This window comes from Panthera pardus, unplaced genomic scaffold, assembly GCF_024362965.1.
Source record: "Panthera pardus isolate Hobbes unplaced genomic scaffold, ASM2436296v1 HiC_scaffold_11, whole genome shotgun sequence".
Taxonomy (NCBI): domain Eukaryota; kingdom Metazoa; phylum Chordata; class Mammalia; order Carnivora; family Felidae; genus Panthera; species Panthera pardus.
The window spans coordinates 27,490,965-27,511,282 of record NW_026526666.1 but is presented as its reverse complement, the minus strand read 5'-3'; the positions used below and the strand labels follow the sequence as shown (position 1 = coordinate 27,511,282).

The 20,318-nt window shown below is 49.1% G+C and overlaps 1 protein-coding gene across 5 annotated transcripts in view; it reads right to left on the bottom strand.

The window, feature by feature from the left end:
• Window positions 1-20,318, bottom strand: part of BCAR3 (BCAR3 adaptor protein, NSP family member) — a 114,258-nt gene that overhangs the window by 44,821 nt on the left and 49,119 nt on the right. Inside the window, exon 1 of one of the 5 annotated variants that reach the window (XM_019457542.2) lies at window positions 9,109-9,514. The exons of the other annotated variants lie outside the window; for them this stretch is intronic. Coding sequence (XP_019313087.1) covers window positions 9,109-9,192 — 84 coding nt within the window. The 5' untranslated portion in view covers window positions 9,193-9,514. Of the gene's footprint in view, window positions 1-9,108; window positions 9,515-20,318 lie in introns of those variants that run through there. 5 annotated transcript variants of the gene reach the window in all.

Below are 20,318 nucleotides of genomic sequence, written 5' to 3'. Positions count from 1 at the left end.
CCCACTGGTAATTCAACCTTGTTAATTCATCTTAACCCAAATTACGAGTGATCTGGTGGAAAATAGCTGTTCACCAAAATGCCCTATTTGCTCTTCAATAAGAATATCAGAAAATCAGGGCGCCTGGGTCGGTTAAGCATCCGACTCGATTTTGGCTCAGGTCATGATCTCACGGTTTGTGGGTTTGAGCCCCACGTGAGGCTCCATGCTGACAGAGTAGAGTCTGCTTAGGATCCTCTCTCTCTCTCTCCCTCTCTCTCTGCTCCTCCCCTGCTCACAAGCATGTTCTCTCTCAAAAATAAATAAATACACTTGAAGAATATCAGAAAATCAAAACCAATTTAATTCAAATATAGTTGACCCTCAAACAGCACAGGTTAGAACTGTGTAGGTCCACTTATATGCAGATTTTGGGGGGCAAATACCATACAGTACTGTAAATGTATTTTCTCTTATGGTTTTTTTTTATTTTAATTTTTTTTAACGTTTATTTATTTTTGAGACAGAGAGAGACAGAGCATGAACGGGGGAGGGGCAGAGAGAGAGGGAGACACAGAATCGGAAGCAGGCTCCAGGCTCTGAGCCATCAGCCCAGAGCCCGACGCGGGGCTCGAACTCATGGACCGCGAGATCGTGACCTGAGCTGAAGTTGGACGCTTAACCGACTGAGCCACCCAGGCGCCCCTCTTATGGTTTTTTTTAATAACATTTTTTCTCTAGCTTACTTTATTGTAAGGACATACTGTATAATACATATAACATATAAAATATGCGTTAATTGACTGTTTACATTAGGCTCCCAGTCAACAGTAGGCTGTTGGCAGTTAATTTATGTGGACTTTACACAGGGGATTGTTCAGGGTCAACTGTACCATCCTTTTATTTTGTTGTTTTTAGAGAGGGAGAGAGAGCACGTGGGAGAGAGCACATGAGTAAGGGGGAGTGGGGAGTAGGGAGAGAGAGAGAGAGAGAATATGAGAGAATATCTTAAGCAGGCTCCACACTCAGCGCACAGCCTGACTCGGGGCTTGATCCCATGACCCTAGGATCATGACCTGAGCCAAAATCAAGAGTCGGACATTCAACTGACTGAGCCACCCAGGCGCCCCTGTACCATCCTTTTCTTAATTCATCTTGAATGAATGAGACAATGAATGAATAAACAAAATGCATCATGGCTGAAAGACACTAGGAGATCTAACTGGAAAGAAAAACAAGAAATGCCAAACACACACAGAGGAAAATCCAAAGAGTCAGAAACCCTTCCAGCGTGGGGTGTAGAATAGATGACTTTCCAAATTCTCTCTCTCCAAAAACATACCATGACTAATAACTGTCTCAGACATCTGGTTTGGGGTAAAGCAATCGTATGTCAGGGCTAAGTACACAGTAGGTTCTCAGTTAAACCAAACAATTCATCACAAGATGGGTTTTGGCCAAGCATTGACTCTACCACTTCCAACACAGAACTCACACGTCACTTTATTATTATTATCTTTTTAGATGTTTATTTATTTTTGAGAGCAAGAGAAACAGAGCGTGAGCAGGGGAGGGGCAGAGAGAAAGGGAGACACAGAATCCACAGCAGGCTCCAGGCACCCAGCTATCAGCACAGAGCCTGACGCGGGGCTTGAAGTCACGAACCACTGAGATCATGGCCTGAACCAAAGTCAGACGCTTAACTGACTGAGCCACCCAGGGGCCCTGACACACATCACTTTAAAGGTGTATTTTTCCAACAGGAGCTCAAAGCACTCGACAGCCACATATCTTGTTTAACAAGCTTTTGAGAAACACAATCACCATGCCAGATGTCATGGCAGAAACAGGAAAACAGCAGCTGAACTTGAGAGGAACAAGACACCTAAAAACGATGCAACTCAGATTCATCGGACATGAATCTGTACGATGCTCCTGGAGTTATGTAGGCAGGAAGAAGATTTAGATCTCACAAGAGTCAACATCACCAAGGCCCTGAATGTTCATGATTTGCTCAGACTTAGAGAATATTAGTTAGAATCCAAGTCTCCCAAAGTATATATAGCACTGGAAACGTTTAGTCCGTACAGAGCAGACTTAAAGGAAACATGAGGGCTGTGTGGAAATAGCTGAAGGCTTGGGCTACTGCCATCCCTAGATGATGGTCAAACAGACTTGGTTCAACTCCCTAAGGAAACTCATCCAGCATCACCCCTCTACCCTCCCCCACATACTGTTTTATTTCTAGGTGTTCACTCATACCAACCAATTTGGTCTCAAAACAGACATGCCTACAATAATGGGAGGAAAAAATGCACCTGAAGGGCTGTCATGCCCGTTTAACTGCAGAATAAGGTAGACAGTGCAGGTACACAGATTTTGACTCAAAGCAAAGAGAGACCTTCTAGCAATTAGAGTTGTTCACATGTGGGAATGTAGCGCCTTAAGGGCACAGTACACACCCCATGTCTAGAAAGGTCAAACATAAAGGTGAAATCACGTCCTATGAAGAAGTAGGGCAGGAAGACCAGTTAGGAAGCACAGTGCTGGTGGCAGAGTCAGGGAGCAAGAGGCAAATGAGAGCAATGTTGAGGAGTAAAATCTTAAGACATCTTGAGACGTGGAAGATGAATGGGAGAAGAGACACCAGAGCTCCTGGAAGATGCTGAGCCACCAACTCCCAACACAGAAGCACAGAGGGGGCAGGTTTGTGGAAGAGGACGCACAGCCTAAGATGCCCCTGCCCTGTCTGGATGGAGTGGCTCACCAGGCCGCGGGATCCAGGGGCTGTGAGAGAAGGGCTGGACTGGGCACGCACTGGGGAATCCTCAGAATGTGGGGTAGCCTATCTCAACTGCCACCTAAGAGATGGGGGGGTCGAGGGCATATCAGAAGGGTTTTTAAGAGGCAGGCTAGAAAGAGAAACTGAAGATAATGTCTTAATCCTTTGGGGCTTCTGTAAGATAAATACCATATACTGGGTAGTTGAAACCGCAAACATGTACTTCTCCCAGTTCTGGACGCAAGTCCCGGAGCAAGGTGCTGGCAGGTTCAGTGCCTGGCCTGCTTCCGAGTTCTAGATAGCTCTCCTCTCACTGTGTCCTCACACAGCAGAGGGGCAGGAGAGCGCTCTTTCGTAAGAGCACTAATCCCATTCATAAGGGCTCCACCTACCACCTCCTAATATAGCACACCCGAGGTTAGGATTTCAGCATGAATTTGGGGGTGGGGGGGACACAAAGATTCAGTCTCTAGCAATAGGGTGGGAGCTCAGGAAGGGATCCTGGGAAAGATCCAGGAGAACAAGTAGAGTGCGGTGTCCTGGCGGTCAAGACTTTCAGGAAGGAAGAGCCAATAATGCCAAGTGCAGCAGAGTCCCAATAAAATCAGAATTGGACGGCATCCACCAGACTTGGCAAGGCTGCCGGTGGGGTGAAGGAGGCAGAGTGGCCACCGGGAAGTGAGAAAAACAGAGACCGTGTTAATCAGTTTTTGGGTGGAGGAAGACAGGGACCAAGAAATGAAGACATGGAAATAAGCAGTATTTTTAGAATGGGAAAGACTGGAGCATGCGTACAAACTCAGAGGAAAGTGTTGGTGGAGAGGGACAGACTGAAGGTCTCTGAGGAGAGGCCAATGGAGAGAAGTCTATGCAGAGGAGGTGGTCATGGGCACAGGTGGCAGGGCCAGCCTTGGTCAGGACACTTCATCCTCGGAGGAAGTGAGGATCTGGAGCTGGATATAGTTGTGGCTTGTGGGGGTAGTAGTGGGGACGGAAAAATATTGTGCCCGATGGTCTTAACTGCTGCTGTGAAGAAACAAGATCTTGCGAGTGTGCAAAAAGGGCCAAAAGAGAAGGTGGAGGGAGGCAGACCCCAGGGGGCTGAGCAGGGACAAGCCGAGCCGATGGGAGGCTTCGAGGACGTGGGCCTGAGCTGGGGGAGGCGCTCCTCAAGCTCATGCTGCCTGCAAAAGGACGGAGCCCAGACCTCCCCCCACTCCCCACCCACACTGTTCACTGGCTCCCACTGCCCTGCACAATCCGCTCACCCACCACCTCTCTTTTCTCTGCTCTCAGCTTCGGCCAGGCGTCCCTCCAGGGTGTGATGCCCGCTCTCCTGCCTGTGTCCTTCTGCCCACTGCTGCTTTAGGAGCCATTCAGTGTTACCTCCTCCTGGAAGTTCCCTGACCCGGGGCTGCATTAACACCTCTGCCCAGGGTCTCACAACACGCCGGGTGTCACGCCTGCCCTGCACCTCCCATGCACGTTGGAGAGAGAGCCGCTTGCACTTTCATCTCCCCACCAGACATGGGAGCTCCTTCAGGGCAGGAGCTTGGATGGCCCCCCAGCACCCAGCAGGCCCTCGTATACAGGCAGGGCGTGGGGGGCGGGGATGTAGGTAGGAGGCTGGCTCACGGGTCTCTCAAATTCCATCTTATTAAGAAACTAGGATTCTAGCTTGTTGGTTGTCTGTGCGTAACTGCTTTTGTAAAAGCACACGTGTTTCAGAGTGGACACTGGGGAGAGTCGTTCTCTATACAAACTAAAAGACTGATCATAGTTCTTTCATAAGCCAGAAAAATAAGCCATGACATTCTCATGGCCAGAGCCAGATTCCAACAGTAGCCCCTGGGGCTGTGGACACGCACTGGAAATCCAGACGAGGACAGAGATGCCGCAGTCCAAACCCACGAGGCGCTCCTCCCCTCCCCTCCCCTGCCAGGACAGCCCGAGTTTCCTCTGCTGGCCTGGAGACATCCAAAATATGCATCAGCTAAAAGGCCCCAGGGTGGTCTCTAACATCTTCAAACACAGCTACAGAGCCCTGGGCCTTCCACATACCCCAGACCCCTCACATGGTGTAGCAGGAAGGCCTCTGTGGCCCCAGCATGCAGACTCTCCAGCGCTCTCCCCAGTGTTTGGCACAGGCCCGCTTCTCTGTCGTCCTGGAGGTGCTGAACCCACTAACAGAATTTTCCCAGGGTCCCAGTCTCATTTCTGCTTCCCACCCACGTTTCTCCAACAAAAACAAGGCCTCGGCCAGGATCCAAGCTCCGGGGTCTGCAGAGAGGGGGTGCCGGGACCCAGCCGCTGTCAGCCATATCCTCCCTTCCCCTGATGCTGAAACCAGATCCCACAAGCTCCCAGATGCCAATGGAATGCATTTAGGTCTCTTTAAAAAAAAGCTGTGCTAGGCTTATTTTGGAGGGCAGGAGAGATAAGTGAGCAACTAGCAGCCGCCCTGAGGAGGGGCTGAGTCACTTGGAAAGACACTTCCCGAGTGCCTTTTTCCACTTTGCACAGCTCGTGCTGATGGTGCATCAGCCCCACTGACTAAGGCAACCCAGGCCATCATCAACACCAGGATGGAAGACTAGTGCCCAAGCTGTCACGAGAGCAAACACACCACGGGACTGGCCACAGGGAAGGCAAGCAGGACCTTGGCTCTACCACATTCACTCTGACATAGGAAAGCAGTTTCTAATGCAAACAAGTTCCAGGAATCCAACCGTCTAGGGATGGGCAAATGGGACACCTCAGGCTGTAAATGTGCATTCAGAGAGCTCCCAATACTTTTTCTAGGGGCATGGGAAATGACCGAAAGCAAAAACAAAACCTAAGAGTAGCAACAGCTCGATTCAAGCTCTTCCCGCTATAGAGCACTTGATGGCTGCAAAGACGATCACATCTATGCGTGGGAAAGTATATGCTTAAATTCTACCGCCTTCTAACCATGACTTCTCATTGCCAAGACCAATGCCACCGGACTCAGTGACTGGTTAGCCGAGACTAAACAACTCATTTATGTACCGTCTCTATGCTCCAACCTCTCTGTTTAGGCTCCTTCAGAAACACAGCTATTCTGCACTTGCAAGGGAACTCCCACCTCTTAGGTTCCCCTGGAGTGAAAATCACACAGACCTTCCCTCAGGAGTGGCCATTGGTAAGGAGGCAAATTTCAGCTCCTTTCCCCCGGCCTCCACACAAGAAAAATCAGAGACACAGGGACCAGAGTGGCGGTTTGTTCTTATTGCCAGTTCCAGAAATGGGATCGATTGTGCTTCTCACCAAATTCTTTCTGTGGTTCATGAGAGACCTAAAGGTGGTCCCACCCCGTCTGTAGGAGGATTACCTATTCTCTGAAAATTACCTCTGCATGCCCCACCCCCCGAAGCCTCTCCTGAAAACTGGGGTTCACACTATTCTTCCCCAACTGCGTTGTAAACTGAAGTATTATGTGCACACTGTCTTCTTGTTTTAGGTTTCAATGGTCTTAATGTGGTATCATAGAAGGGACATTGAAGGGCTTGAAGCCAGACAACCTGGTTTCTATCCTTGGTGCTCCATTGAATGATTCTGGGTAAGCGGTTTCTCCTCTGGGGGAAGGGGTAAACTATCACCCTGCCAACTCAAAGCACTCGTTTTGAGACTCCAGGAAGACAACTCACTTGTGTTCCTTGTGAAGGAACTCAGACCCTGGGAAGTCTTTTGGAAACATAATGAGATGACACTATGACCTAATGCTCCTGTGGTAAGTCCTTCAAAGCAGGGGCTCTCCCTCAACGGTCACTTTCCACCCCACCCTCCCGGTAGAGTGCTTACGCATGGATGGGCTATTACATTCAATGTTCAGGGACTTTTGGACTTGAACATGCCTCAGTAATGTTATGGATCGATAATATCTTCACTCCAAACTCTTTTTCACAGGGCATAAGCAAAATAGCCTTTCCTTTTCTCACCCAAGACCCACTGGTCTTTTGTGAATTGGCTGCCTTCTGTGAACCCCTTCAGGGATGTTAAGGTTGTGACCCTCAACATGGCTGGAACATCTCGTCTCTGGCCTCAACTCCACTGGGGCCAGCAAGGATTGCATATCCTTGATTCTCCTCTCCATTCTTGGCCCCCTGTTTCACTCTTTTCCAGGGCCTTGGTATGCAAGTCCACACGAGGCCCCTAAATACATTCTAAATTCCATCAAATCTCTGCAAGTAAGATTTTATTCCCTCAAAGCACCAGCGTGATTGGTCTCCTATGTAATGAAGGAGCTTTTATATTTTTAGTTTTCTTCCCATACAACAAACACTATTAATAACATTCTAGTTTCTCCAGAGATGATATGGATTAGACCAAATGGAAAGTTACCATGGCTACCAGAGTGTTATTTTTGGTATGAGAAATTCATGCCAAGGGAAGCAGCATACACGGTCAAGAACTGGAGCTTTATTTCCGCTTTGCTATCAGGCAATCAATCCCAATGTAATTTTGCAACCCTAATTGCAACAGAAACTAATTATGAGTGCCAAGACCCGAAAACCCTAATTAAAGTAGGAGTCAATAAAATAAAGTGATGCGGCATTATCACCGGGGCAACTCTGGCGGAAAGCACAGGAGGTGACCGCCCAAGCAAAACAGGACGGGAAGCACACTTCGAGGTTCAGTGGGGAGCCCTAAGTTGGGTCTGAAAGTGTCAGTTTCTGGTGAGTGAGCACATCAGGTCCCTTCCACAAAGATGCACCAAACTGGGAGCAAGGTGGGAAGCCTTGGGTAGAAAGGAGATGTTTCTACCATCAGTCAACCACCAGGAGTGGCAGTCACAGGGAGGCCAGGGAGGGAGAGCTGAAGAATGGCTAAATCAGGCTCACCCCATGTAATACTGTGGCCTCTCTGTGCAGGCCTCCGAGGACATAACTGCAAAGGAACTGGGGCATCCAAGCAGAATCTCATCGCTTGGGCCCAGATATTTATGGGCTATTTCCTCACATATGAACCCTGAGCGGCACTTTTCTGAATTAGCAGAAGTTGGCTTCTGGAAGGACTTCTATTAGAGTGAAAACCTACTGCCAATCCCTGAAGTGTATGGTCCCTTTGGGACCTCCTGGTCTATCTTTGACAGCTTTAAAATACTGTTAATGGCATGACTTCATCCACCCGACGCTAGAACGATCCATATTTAGGCCAGAAACCACATGGTCCTCATATCACCCCACTGGACTCCAGGATAGAAAAGGGCTCTTAAATCAGGGAGGAAACACTTTTAACCGATGATTAATTACTCACCCCCGGCCCCGAATTCCTTGACAAAGACAAAAACAAACTTTGCTAGATGGTTAGAAAGCTACTCGGAACACTCCAACAGGGCAGTAAAATCAGAAGAAGCCTACCCTCCTCTCCCGCAGGGTATATTATTTCTACAAAGGGCTCTTTCTCCCTTTAATAGGTTTTCCTGTTAGGTTTGCCTGAGAAATCTTCTCTTTCAAGCATTATTAAAAAGAAGGAAGCGGAACATCATAACCCTGCACTAAATAAGTCAGTCCCTCAGGAGACGGAGCTCCAACATCTGGGTGGGAAGAATGTCACGAGAGCTTCGGATTCCTACTTCCCAAGAATAAATGAGGTCTGCAGTCAAGCTAGGACCGACAGGATTTCTTCCACGGCGCACAAACCCACGAATCAATGAGAACCTGTATTAATCTTCATTCCTAGTGTTGTCACAGGCAGGCAAAACGGAACACAAGTCTTGTCTTGAATTAGTCAAATGAGGTTCTTTGAATATTTTCGTCAAAATAGTGCACTGACATATTACGCAAAACCTTTGGCACTTGTGTCTCGTAACCAAGGTTCAAAATGGGAGTAGTAAAGAAAAGGCAGTTCCAAATGCCGAAATGCTTTGGAACCCGGCTGAGACTTGCAAGGAGTCGTCTGGTGGTTTCTGCATGTTATATACGTTATTGACATAATGGACTAGCAGGTTCAGCAGAGAGAGAGGGGCTCAGCCACCTCACACTCACTGCCAACAAGGGAAGAGAGACACAAAGAGAGAAAGAAGAAAAATAGCTCCATCTTACTGAGTTACTTTGGTATAGAATGTCAGCCCAAAGAGACTGAAAGTGTCTTGAAAAACACAGCTTCATCCCAAAACACAGACTAGAACCTCCTTCTGTGCAGCTGGATTCTGCTTCTAGGGGAGGCAGTTCACTAGGGGCTTAGCAGGGTCTACCGATCAAAGAAAGCACCTCTGTTTTTACAGCCAGCAGGCTGTAAACTTTTTCTGGTGCCTTTTAGAAGACTAACGCTTTCAAGGCCCCTAAAAGAATCTCCAATGCACCTTATCTCAAAACTGCACCTACCTTGGCTCCAAGGAAAGACTTGCGGTGATAGAAGCAGCACAGGGCTGCCGAGAGGGCGTGGAAAGCATTGCATTCCTTAGGCATCTTTCAGTGTCCAGTCCCTGGACCACACACTTTCGTTAGGGTTAAAAGAAATGGGGCTTGGGCGTCGGAGCCCTGGCCCCACGGCGGCAGCAGCTTGGCTGCTGTTGCCCGCAATCCCGTGGCCGGTCCGGTCGGGGGAGTGAGCCACTCCTTCTCCCAGGCCAGGCTGGGACTCTTCCCCTCCGCTGAAGCCAATACGATCCACTCGCTCAATTCTGGCAGGCTGGTGTCCAGCCTGCCATGCACACAGTGCCAGAAATTCTCATGTGACCAGACTTGCTTTCTGATGAAATTCTAACCTCTCTTAGAAGAGGCTTTGGGCTTTAGCTGTCCCCTCAGTTTAGAGACCCAGCAGAAATCATTATCCCCCTCAGGCAGCCTGTCCTTTCCAGGGCTTTAGGGCAGCAGGCAGTCTGCTCCTAGAGGCTTTATCTGTTTGCCTGTTACCCTACCAGCTAAGGGTTAAGGAAGCATGCATCACACCACCTTGTGATTAGACAGAGGCTCCTTTGAGGAAAGGACCTAAAGGTGACTGGGGTGTGACTTTCCTTTAGGACCAATCCTACAAGTCCTAAGAAATGTGGGCAGGGTCCCTGGCCCCACTGTCCCACCCCACCCACAGTACTATTTATTTTTAATTAGAATGCTCCTGGCAGGTAGCTTGCAGCTGATAACGTTGGCATAGCCATCACTGTGGGCAAAGCAATACTGTCTTCCGGTGTTTAATTAGCAAGTCTGTTAGCAAACACCCCAAGCGTCCCATGCCCTCCCACCTGGCCGAGTGGTCTGTTGAGAGGATGGGGGACAGGCTATGTACCTCCTTCTGGTCCTTCCCACTATTTGTCTCATTTCCCTCCTTCACTTGGAAAACTCTGTTTGAATTGTCCTCTCTGCCTAACCCAGATCCAGGACTTGGACCGTGAGGCCCATGCAGTACACGCAGCCAAGCCATCCTCCTGTGCTGAGGCCTTTGCCCCCAGGGAGAGCCTCCTATGACCTTCGGGGGAAAGTAATCACCTCCCTTCTAGCATTCCAGTTACAGTGGATGCTCGACAATGTTTTTTGTTTGTTTTTTGTTTTTCTTTTTCAAGTTAAACCCAGGTTTCTGCCTGTAGCTCCTCTCCTACTGTTCCAAACATTACCTTTCTGTGGCTTTGGCCACTCAAGACTGGAATGTGTCCTGAAGCTTTCTGAAACTTCACACAGGCAGAAACTTGCAATGAGGAAGAAACAGAACCTATTCAGTGCAGAAAGGAACAACACCAGATGAGGCATGAGGGAGGTATGAGAAATATCCAACAGGATTAGTGGCAAATCCTCGGGAGAACTCGGCCTTTGGACTAGGTCAAGTTGGCCTGTAAAAATAGAGACGTGTTTGTTCAATGCCTGGTGAGCGGCTTCTGTGCTTGGATGCGGCCTGAAGGGGCAGAGGGGCAGCCTCATAAATACAGAGGGTGTGGGGATGGAGTGACAATAAGTCGGCACCACAGGGATGGTGGGGAAAGGGGAGGCTGACTTCCTTTATGCTCCCTCAGTCCTCCTCTGTGACTCTGGAGGTGAGATGTGCAGTCATGGGAGCTCCTGGGTCCATGGAAGTGCTCCCAAGAAGCCAGTAGCAAGCAGGAAGGGTGACAGAGTTCACGGGGATTCTGAGCTGGAGGGGCCCCTGGAGATGGGCCGGCTGGTGGCTCAGTACTGTCCTCCACAACCCGAGTACTGTATCCACGAGCAAGCATTTACTCTGCCCTCATTTCTATTAGCCGGGGTTCAAAGGTAAGTCCACCTGAGCAGCCAGAGCCCATGGCCTGTGTAGATGGCCCATCAATCAGGCCAACAGCCACCAGGTAAGGGGCCCAGTCTTCACCTGCTCATCCCCCTTGGCAGGAAATAAGAAGCACCACCAGGCTAAGAAACTCCCCAAGAGGCTACAAAACAAACAAACAAACAAACAAAAAACACCATCTCCAGCCTGGGAAAAGGAAGGGCAACAGCTTTTTAAATCAGTCACAGAAATTCAGAGAGATTCGTCAGCCAAAGCCTCTAAACTCCTCCCAGACCCTCAGAAAGTCTGAATGAAATGCATTCCTGAAAGAAATATGCAAATAATTCAGCCATGTAAAATTACCAAGAATTATGTCATCAGATGCTCCAGGGCCAGGGTAAAAGCAAAACAAAAGATCCTCAGGTCACTGGAGACTCACAGCTCTTGTCACTTACCCTGTTTACTCTAAGAAACGCCCCCAAATGTCGAAAGAATTGATTCTGTCAGGATTAAAGAATGAGCTAGTCTTACTAGGTAAGTGTTTCCTAAGCATTTACATTTTTTTTTGTTCCATACCAAAAATAATTTCTGAAACAGCACTCAAAGGTTTTAATAAATTTCTCCTGAAATGGCCAAGGAGGGAGACTAAAATAATGTGTGGTTGTTGCATCTAAAGATGATAATTGCGTGAATTTGCAAAGTGCCCTTCACTGACTTGTTATGCTTCTAAATATCTGCATCCACACTGATCAATTCTCCCATGTTCTCCCCACAGTGATTATTCTATTCTAGTTACAAAGAAACAGAAGACCAGGACAGTATGTCACTCAGCAGAGAACAAAGGACCAGGGACTCCAGCCTGTGAATGCAGAACCTGGTATGCAGTCATGTAGAAATACGAATAAGAGATTTTTTAATGTCTTATAATTAAACCTGTTACTCACACGGCCCCATGAAAAGGCAGTGACCCGGGGCTGGGGTCACTCTCTGATGATTTGGTGCACGTGAGTTAGGACCAAATTTGGATTCAGGCTTTTCAACACATTACGCCTTTCTCAGGACCAGGGTCAGCATCTCTAGTGAGACCCCAGGGACTCATGAGGAGGGGGAGAGGCAGAGAGGGAGTGGTGCTGGGTGTCTCACAGAGCTCCTGGGAAACTGTGCTCTCTTGCGCCCCCTCTGGCCTCCGGGAAGACTTGCTCCTCTGCACCAAGGAACACACCTGTGAAAAAAGCCAGGGCAGCCAGGTAGACCCTCGAGGCGGTCTACCCCATGCCTTCAGGTCAAATGTTGTTCACCCAATCTGGGAAGAGGGTTAGAAGGGCCAGAGGAAGGCCCCCGCTCAAGTGTTGTCCTCAATGCCATTGTTTTCTTTGGGCAGCCCTAATACTAACCTGCCCTATATAGTAACCATGGAAACAGGAGTTGCCTGCCAGCCATATTCCACAGACGGTGCTTCCTGTCGGCAGCAGCCCTTGCACTGAGGGAGGCTGAGAGCCTGCAAGAGTCCCTCTCCCAGAGTGCTACCGTCTTCACTAGAAGATCAGGGTCCCAGTGAGGCAGACCCTCTCTTTGACCTGGCACGGGTGGGGAGAGTTGTGTAGGGAGAGAGATGTGCCTTCCAGGTATCTGCTTTTACCTGTTTCAGGGCAACTAGGAAGACCACGTTGCCAGTACGCCACCGTTCCCTTCCCCAAAGCCAGCCCAGAATCAGGGCATCACGCCTTAAGCGCACTGAGGTGCTCGTCATTGTCAAGTAGCCCTGTGGACAGTGACACTGCCCATGGTGGGCAGCACGCTGTCACCTGAGGGTACTGGTCCAAGGCTGCAAGGCCTGGGCTCGTTCCTGCCCACAGGGACACGCTCAGAGCATCAGTCAAGGGGAGAACACCAGTTGTGGAGGTCACAACAGCTCAGCCTCTCGTAGCAACTCCTGAGACTCTACCTCCCCAGCAAGACCTCTCTCCTGACTTTTTGCCTCCACTAAACCCCGGCATTCAGACTCTTGGTGAACAAAAACAGCTTTAATGAGCTAGGGAGTAAGACTGATGCTACCATTCCCTTTTCCCTGGTGCCCCACGAAACGGAGAAGATGAACCCGGATGGGCCCAATCCTAAGTATCCAAGACTGCCTTCTGCAGGTTCTGCCCCTTGAAGAGCAGCCTGGGAAGCCCAGAGCCAAAAAAGGTGCATTTAATTTTTTTTCATGTTTGTTTACTTTTGAGAGAGAGTGAGCGAGCAAGCACGAGTGGGGGAGAGGCAGAGAGAGAAGGAGACACAGAATCCGAAGCAGGCTCCAGATTCTGAGCTGTCAGCACAGAGCTGGACATGGGGCTTGAACTCACAAATCGTGAGATCACCACCTGAGCCGAAGTCGGACGCTCAACCGACTGAGCCACCCAGCACCAGAAAAGGTGCGTTTCTCTGCAACCCTGTCTCCCAAAGCTTCCCAGACACCTGGCCTGACTGCGGTATTCTGAGCACGACAAAGCAGGAGGCGAGCTGGTGGTGGAGAAGCTGGTGCGTCTCTGAGTGCCCACCCTCATGTAAGTGATAGGACGCAGGGCTCGAGGGGAATTTGTTGGGAAACCACTGAGGATGAGGAGAAGCCATCAGGGAAGAAGTCTCCTTCCCCTCAGGCCAGACTCAGCAGCTACACAAGCTGCCAAAGACCACTGGACACATTTTCCTATATGCAAACGAGATTCATCTCTTGCTCAAAATGCACACTGCACCCGGTGGGAGGAGGGTGGCTCTCAGGGCCACTCTGTGTGTTGCTGTGGACAAGATGTTTGCTTGCGCCTGCGAATACAGAGGGTGCGTTTAAGAGGGTCTACCGTGCACATCTCGGTCTGCCAGTCCTCAGATTCCTCATGGGGGTGAAAGACTATGGCTGTCAAATGGCCTCTGTCCGGAAGCAGCATTGATCTGCCTACCACATCAACAAAGGAACTAAGGACAGTATTCACAAGCACATTTCTCCCTACCGGGTCTTACGGACCCCCCAGTAAATTTCTGTTTCTCTAACTGGCTATTAAAATTGTAAAACTGACATCGTGGAGCTAAATTACTTGAGCGCCCAGCCCTGACTCTGCTTTCTTGCACAATTCCGTCCCATACATCCCACCACCACCACCTATTTTCTGATATCACCCCAGGAATCCTGTTACACAAGCCCAATTTTCAGTCTTCAGCATTAAGGCAAAATGAAACGTGCAAGCATGGGGCAGAATTCCAACCTCGCAGAGCAGACTTGGATTCTGGTGGTCTCTGTCTTTTCTCACAGTCCATGAAAACCATCCAGCCTCCTCCCAGAGCAAAAAGGCACACGCTGTAATGTTTTACATATAATTTCAGGGGATACTTTGCCCCCCGAAGCCCATCCATATGCCCCTGGGAGTCTCACTCATCCAAGATGAGCCAGCCTCTCCATGCTTCTTTCCATTCTACACTCACGATGCACGCACCTCGCCTAAAGCGGGCATTTGTTTTTCTGGGCATTGTAGCTCCGAAGTTTTCTGTGCTGTGTGCTTTCCTCTTTCTCCTTCCTTCCACTTTGGTAGGTGTGAGCTATATAAGCAACTAATAGTGACCACAAATACCCCTCAGAAGCCCCTCCCAAGCAGAGCCGGAGAAATGCTCTGAGGGGCATCTGCAAAGCCAGGACACGTGAAGCCTCCCCGACCAGGACCAGCTGCACTGTCTCCCATCTCCACTGCCCCCAGCTCTCCCATCTCACAAGCATTTCTGCAAAATGACATCTTCTAACACTGAGCTGTGAGACACATATTTGCATGCCTCAAAAGTGACACTGGCAGGTAGGGTAGAAGGAGAGCCAGGGTGGGTTCAAGTCTTTACTGCACTGCTAGCAAGCTGGGTGACCTTGGGAAATTTCTTAACTTCTCTGAGCCTCCGTTTCCTCCTCCAACTTACCAGGTTTTTCTGAGGCCCAAGTGAGACAACCCATAAAGAGCCGGGCACTCAACACATAGTAGGCACTCAGCAAATGGGAGCTTCGGTTCCCATTTGTTCCTACTGCAGGGCATATTCCTGATCCCACCCAAATGTCAGACCACATGCCCCCCACAGGAGTGTGGATGGCTCTGCCCTGAGCCACTGACTGACAGGCTGGTACAATGGTAACTCCTGAACCTTGAAAGCCAGGGACCAATGAGGAGGTGTTTAAGAGTTTTCTCAGTCTTAAAATATTTTTAGCCTTCAAACTTTAAGATCACATATGAAAATTGCACATATGGTTTTAATCACACTTGCTCAGATGTCTCCAATGATTTTCTTACTCCAGAGCCGCTGTCGTTTGGAGACCTGTTTGTTTTAGCAGGTGGCACGTGTGTCCACGGCACCTGCCTACTCGGCCCTCACGCAGGGGGAGCTCCCGGTCCATCCACAGCTACTGAGCCCTCGATGCCCCACCCCATCGCAGCCAGTCTGACTGGGGATCCTGAACACCCCTCCCCACAGGACCTGGGTCGCACCTCCAGTTCCCCATTGCCCCCCTCACCAAGTCAGCTGCAGAGCTGGGAGTCTGTCTACACATCCTGCCTGGATGTTCTGCCGGATGCTCCTCCAGCCTCGCCCAGCCCTCCAGGGTCTTGCTCTAGGACTAGATCTTCCATGTGAGGCTGGAGTCCCTAGAGGACCACCTTCCATGTGCGTGACTCCTTCATTCCGCATCAGCCCCTACTACTGGCTACTCTGATACCAATCATTTCTTTTTCTTTCTTTTTTTTATGTTTAGTTTTGAGAGGGAGAGAGAGACACAGAGGGTGAGTGGGGGAGGTGCGAGAGAGAGCGGGAGACCCAGAATCTGAAGCAGGCTCAGCACAGCACCCAGCGCGGGGCTTCAACTCACGAACCGTGAGATCATGACCTGAGCCAAAGTCAGATGCTTAACTGACTGAGCCATCCAGGCGCCCCCCGTCCTTTTATTTTTTTTTAATGTTTATTTATTTTTGAGAGAGAGAGAGAGAGAGAGAGAGCGAGCGAGCACGAGTGGGGGCAGGGCAGAGAGAGAAGGAGACACAGAATCCGAAGCAGACTCCAGGCTCTGAGCTGTCAGCACAGAGCTTGATGTGGGGCTTGAACCCACAAACTGTGAGATCATGACCTGAGCCAAAGTCAGATGCTTAACTGACTGAGCCATCTAGGCGCCCCCCCTTTTATTTTTTTTTAAATGTTTATTTATTTTTGAGAAAGAGAGATTGAGCATGAGTGGGTAAGGGGCAGAGAGAGAAGGAGACACAGAATGGGAAGCAGGCTCCAGGCTCTGAGCTGTCAGCACGGAGCCTGACGCAAGACTCTAACTCACAGACTGTGAGATTGTGACCTGAGCTGAAGTCAGGTGCTTAACCAACTGAGCCACCCAGGAGCCCCTGTTGGAGCACCTTTAAACCCCCGTGAGGTGAGGGGAACCCCTCCCCAGCTGGTGGTAGGGCCTTGCTTGCACACCACACTCACTGTCACCACTGAATACTGAAGAATACAAGTTGGGTTCTCAGCAACCCTCCCCGACCACAGACTCCAGGGCTGCGTGCCCAGCAGACTGCAGCAGTCACAGACATCCCCCACCGCTCAGCCGGGGCTCCTCCAAGAGCCAGAATTTCACCCCCGTGCAAGGCCCCCAAGAGCCAGCATTTATACTGAGAGCTTTTACCATGGTGAAAGCTTATTTAATACTTACACTGGGAGACACATATTATTATCTCTATTTCATATGTGAGATCAAACAGTACTTAGAGTTAATAATTAAAATGACTCTCAATCAGAATAGCTGGATCAATCGGATGTGATAATGGAAGCATGACTAGCACCTGGTTGCCTGGAGTACCTTATCTTGTGCAAATCCAAAAGGCAGAATTGTGGCTGCTGCAACAGCCCACTCCCTCCCCCCCGAGACAGATATTCTTAGCAACAGAGGCAGCGGGTCTCACCTGAAATAGCCCATCAGAGATCTTCACTCATTACTGACGGGAAAGGGCAGAACATGTACAGATGGACACTGAAGCAGAATCTGTAAAGAACCAGGAGGCAGTAAAACCCTATAGCACAGGGGATGACTGCAGGGCTAAGGGACTGCCTTTTTCATATATAGAAACATCATCTAGGCCTATTTCTCTACAGGAGAAGGCCGACTCAGAGGGTGTGTTGCATGGGAAGGCTCATATTAATTACCAGCCAGTTTCTTCACTTCCTAGAGCAGTCAGGTGCCAAGCACAATGCCGCCTACAGAGCTGACATCCAGATGGTCAACACTTCTGGTGCCCAAGGTGGGACAATGGGTTCCTTTTGTCAGTGACTCAAAGGACAATACAATCCCTGGCCTTGTAGTGTGTACTCAGAGGAGAGGGAGGGCAGGGTGGAGGAAGGGAGAGTCACCAGGGAGAGCGGCAGGAAGCCACCTGAACCAATCTTGAGGGACACCACAGCAGCCTCAGGGCTGGAGTACTTGTGACGGCAGATGTGAGAATTTTTCTGAGGCCAAACTGTAAGTGGAATCCACATCCCCTATGCTCCAGTGCCCACGACTTCTCTGTAACAGTATGGATCTGACAATCAGACTGGGAGGCAATGGGTATCCAGCACATAGGAGATAAACTCGAGAAGGATGAGTATAGGGTTTGAAAGGGTCAAAAAGAAAATACCTCTGCAAAACCTACCATTCATATGTCAGTATTTTACATATGTACCCCAAGGAAACAGAGACAACCAGAAAGAGCGCCCAATATACTTTTGTGATCCTGAACATTCAGGGGGAAAATGATATAAATAGCAGATAGTGGTTATTATGTTTAAAAACTTTAACCCGTGGCATGGACATACATCTTGTTTTGGATGTGTGAACTAATCAGAATTCTGAACACTAAATAGTCCAGGTGGACATGTGACCTAAGTTAGACTAATCAGAGTCCTTCCCTGGGAGTTTTCAAACCAGGGTGGAGGGAGAGGTCCCCTTTTCCTCTTGGGCCATAAACTTTAAGATTATAAACTAGTGCAGCCTACAGCCATGTGCTCCCACTATATAAACAAGCTGATCTGGGCAAATGCAGCCAGCATGCTGAGAAGTAGAGTCTGGACATATCTTCCTTCTTCAGCACAATCATCAACCCAGGCCACTCTACCCCTGCCCTTCCCAGTGGTAAATTTCCTAGCTCACATCATCAGTTTGAGAGTTTACTTTATGATTGTGAGATTAGGTAAGATTTGAGGTCGACACAGAATACACTGTGGGTTCCACTGGGGTTCACATGTGTGAGACGCGATCTCCACATCTGAGAAACGCTCAAAGGAAACCAACATAAACTGATGTTACATGAAAACATGTATAATGCACACCCATTAATAATAGGTTGTTCCCTCATGTTTCAGTGATGGGTGGAAATTAATGGTGCTTCACAGTCTCCAAGGATGTTCCATGAAAGAACTGACTTGCCTTCAGTTTTCAAGAAGAAACTGACATGAATTCGCCTCTGGGAAAAGGGATAGGGATTCATGGAGTTGGAATGTCCTGTGCCACTGAACGTAGGTGTGAGTTTTGCTCCCACATCCAGCACCCCTCCCAAGCTAGGGGAAACCATTAACAAATGGGTCATTCAACTCTGCTCATGTAGGCAACAGCACCATCTTCAGTTCCTGGAGGATGTTTCCAAAGCCTATTATATTTTGTGGAAAGACAGACGACCTGATTCAGAGGTGTTGTCTGAGACATTCCCTTACTAAGGCCAGGTGGACTTTACCAGCTACAACTGATTACCTGGGAGAGCAACTCTCATGTCTTCTTCGTAGGTCAAAGAAAGGGAAATCTGCATCATCCCCAAAATATATTCAGATCTTCCCAAATTTACTCCTTATGCAGTCCTTAGGTGGACATGGCCCAGAAAAGAGCTTCAGAGTCCCCACTGTCAGTCTCTGTGGCCCTATGCGGCTTCCTTCATGCACTGCGATCATTTTATTTACCTCAGTGAGGGGCCCCAGCTCTAACACCTGGCTGTTGAAGCACTCATTAAAGTGATCTATGTCTTTGTTTGCTTCAGGACTTATTCATTGTCTTACTCATTGTCAACACTCCAATGCCCAGAAGGATTGGGGCCAATGCCTGAACAGGATAGAGGCCAGTGAACAGGATAGAGGCCAGTGAATGGTTGGAGAAGGCACAGGGATTGTCAGTCTGGGTCCACAAACACCCTGGAAGTAAGACGTACAATAAGTGCACATGCATATTTCTAGACATAGTTCTTATTCATCCATTTGCAAAAAGATAGGCACTTCCTCAACTAATTCAGAACCACAGAGGCCTAAGGCAGGACTTGCCACATGAGGGTTATGACCCTCGTTGGGTGAACCAGGCTTGCCATCCCTGTGTCTGGATTAGGACTGGTCCCTTCTTCAGCCCTCAGAAGCACCTCATTCTCAACCGTGAACTGCCTGGGGTCCCAACTGGAGAGAGGCTCCCAGAACACATGATTCCCCACTCCTACCACCTGCAGGAGCAATCATTAAATGCTGTGAAACCAGGAGATAAGAGGATGCAGCCCTATTCTGCCTGGGCTCATTCCAGCAAAAGCTCAAAGACAGAGGGGAGGACACTGGGCCATGATGGACTCACATGCTTCAAAACACACCCACCTGGGCCTGGGGAAAATGAGAACCCAATTGGAGACTGGTGGTCACAGGAAACAGTCCCTCAGCTTCATCACTGCTTCTGTACAAAAAGCTCTTTTGAGAGTGTGAATGGAGGCTTTATGTGGTTAAGTTCTCATCCACAGGCTAATAAATATGTGAAATGGCCTCTCAGACCAGGTTCCTGCAGCCTGGACACCGAGGTCATTCAAGAAACAATTAGATGCCATCTGGAGAGAGCTGGGACTCAAAAGGAAATTGCCTCGAAGGGCCAAACAGCATGCTCTTGTTCCCAGGGTCTGACACATCCTTATCTTCACTGACATAACCGGCGGATGGAGCTCGGCCAGCTAACCCACACTGGGAGCACAGAATGGGCAAATGTGGTGGCAATTAATAAAAGCTTAAGGACCAGAAGAATGTTCATTTTCAGCCTGCCTCAACTTAATGTATCCCCTGACTCACTTTCACATCCAAGCTGAGCATGTCTGCCATAACCCAGACCTTGGCCTCACCAAGCTTTAGGTTTTCACGGCTTTAAAATAAAGCAGTCAGAGCAGAACAGCGACTGCTTCTGGGCCAGCTCTTCATAGTATATAATGAGCGACACGATCATATGAAACAGAGTTGGTATTTGTTGAGGCTTCACGATCCATTCAATTGTAAAGAAAAGGCCCCATAACTGAAGACCCTTATTTCTAGGACAGATTCCTGACCTTATTTTTAAATA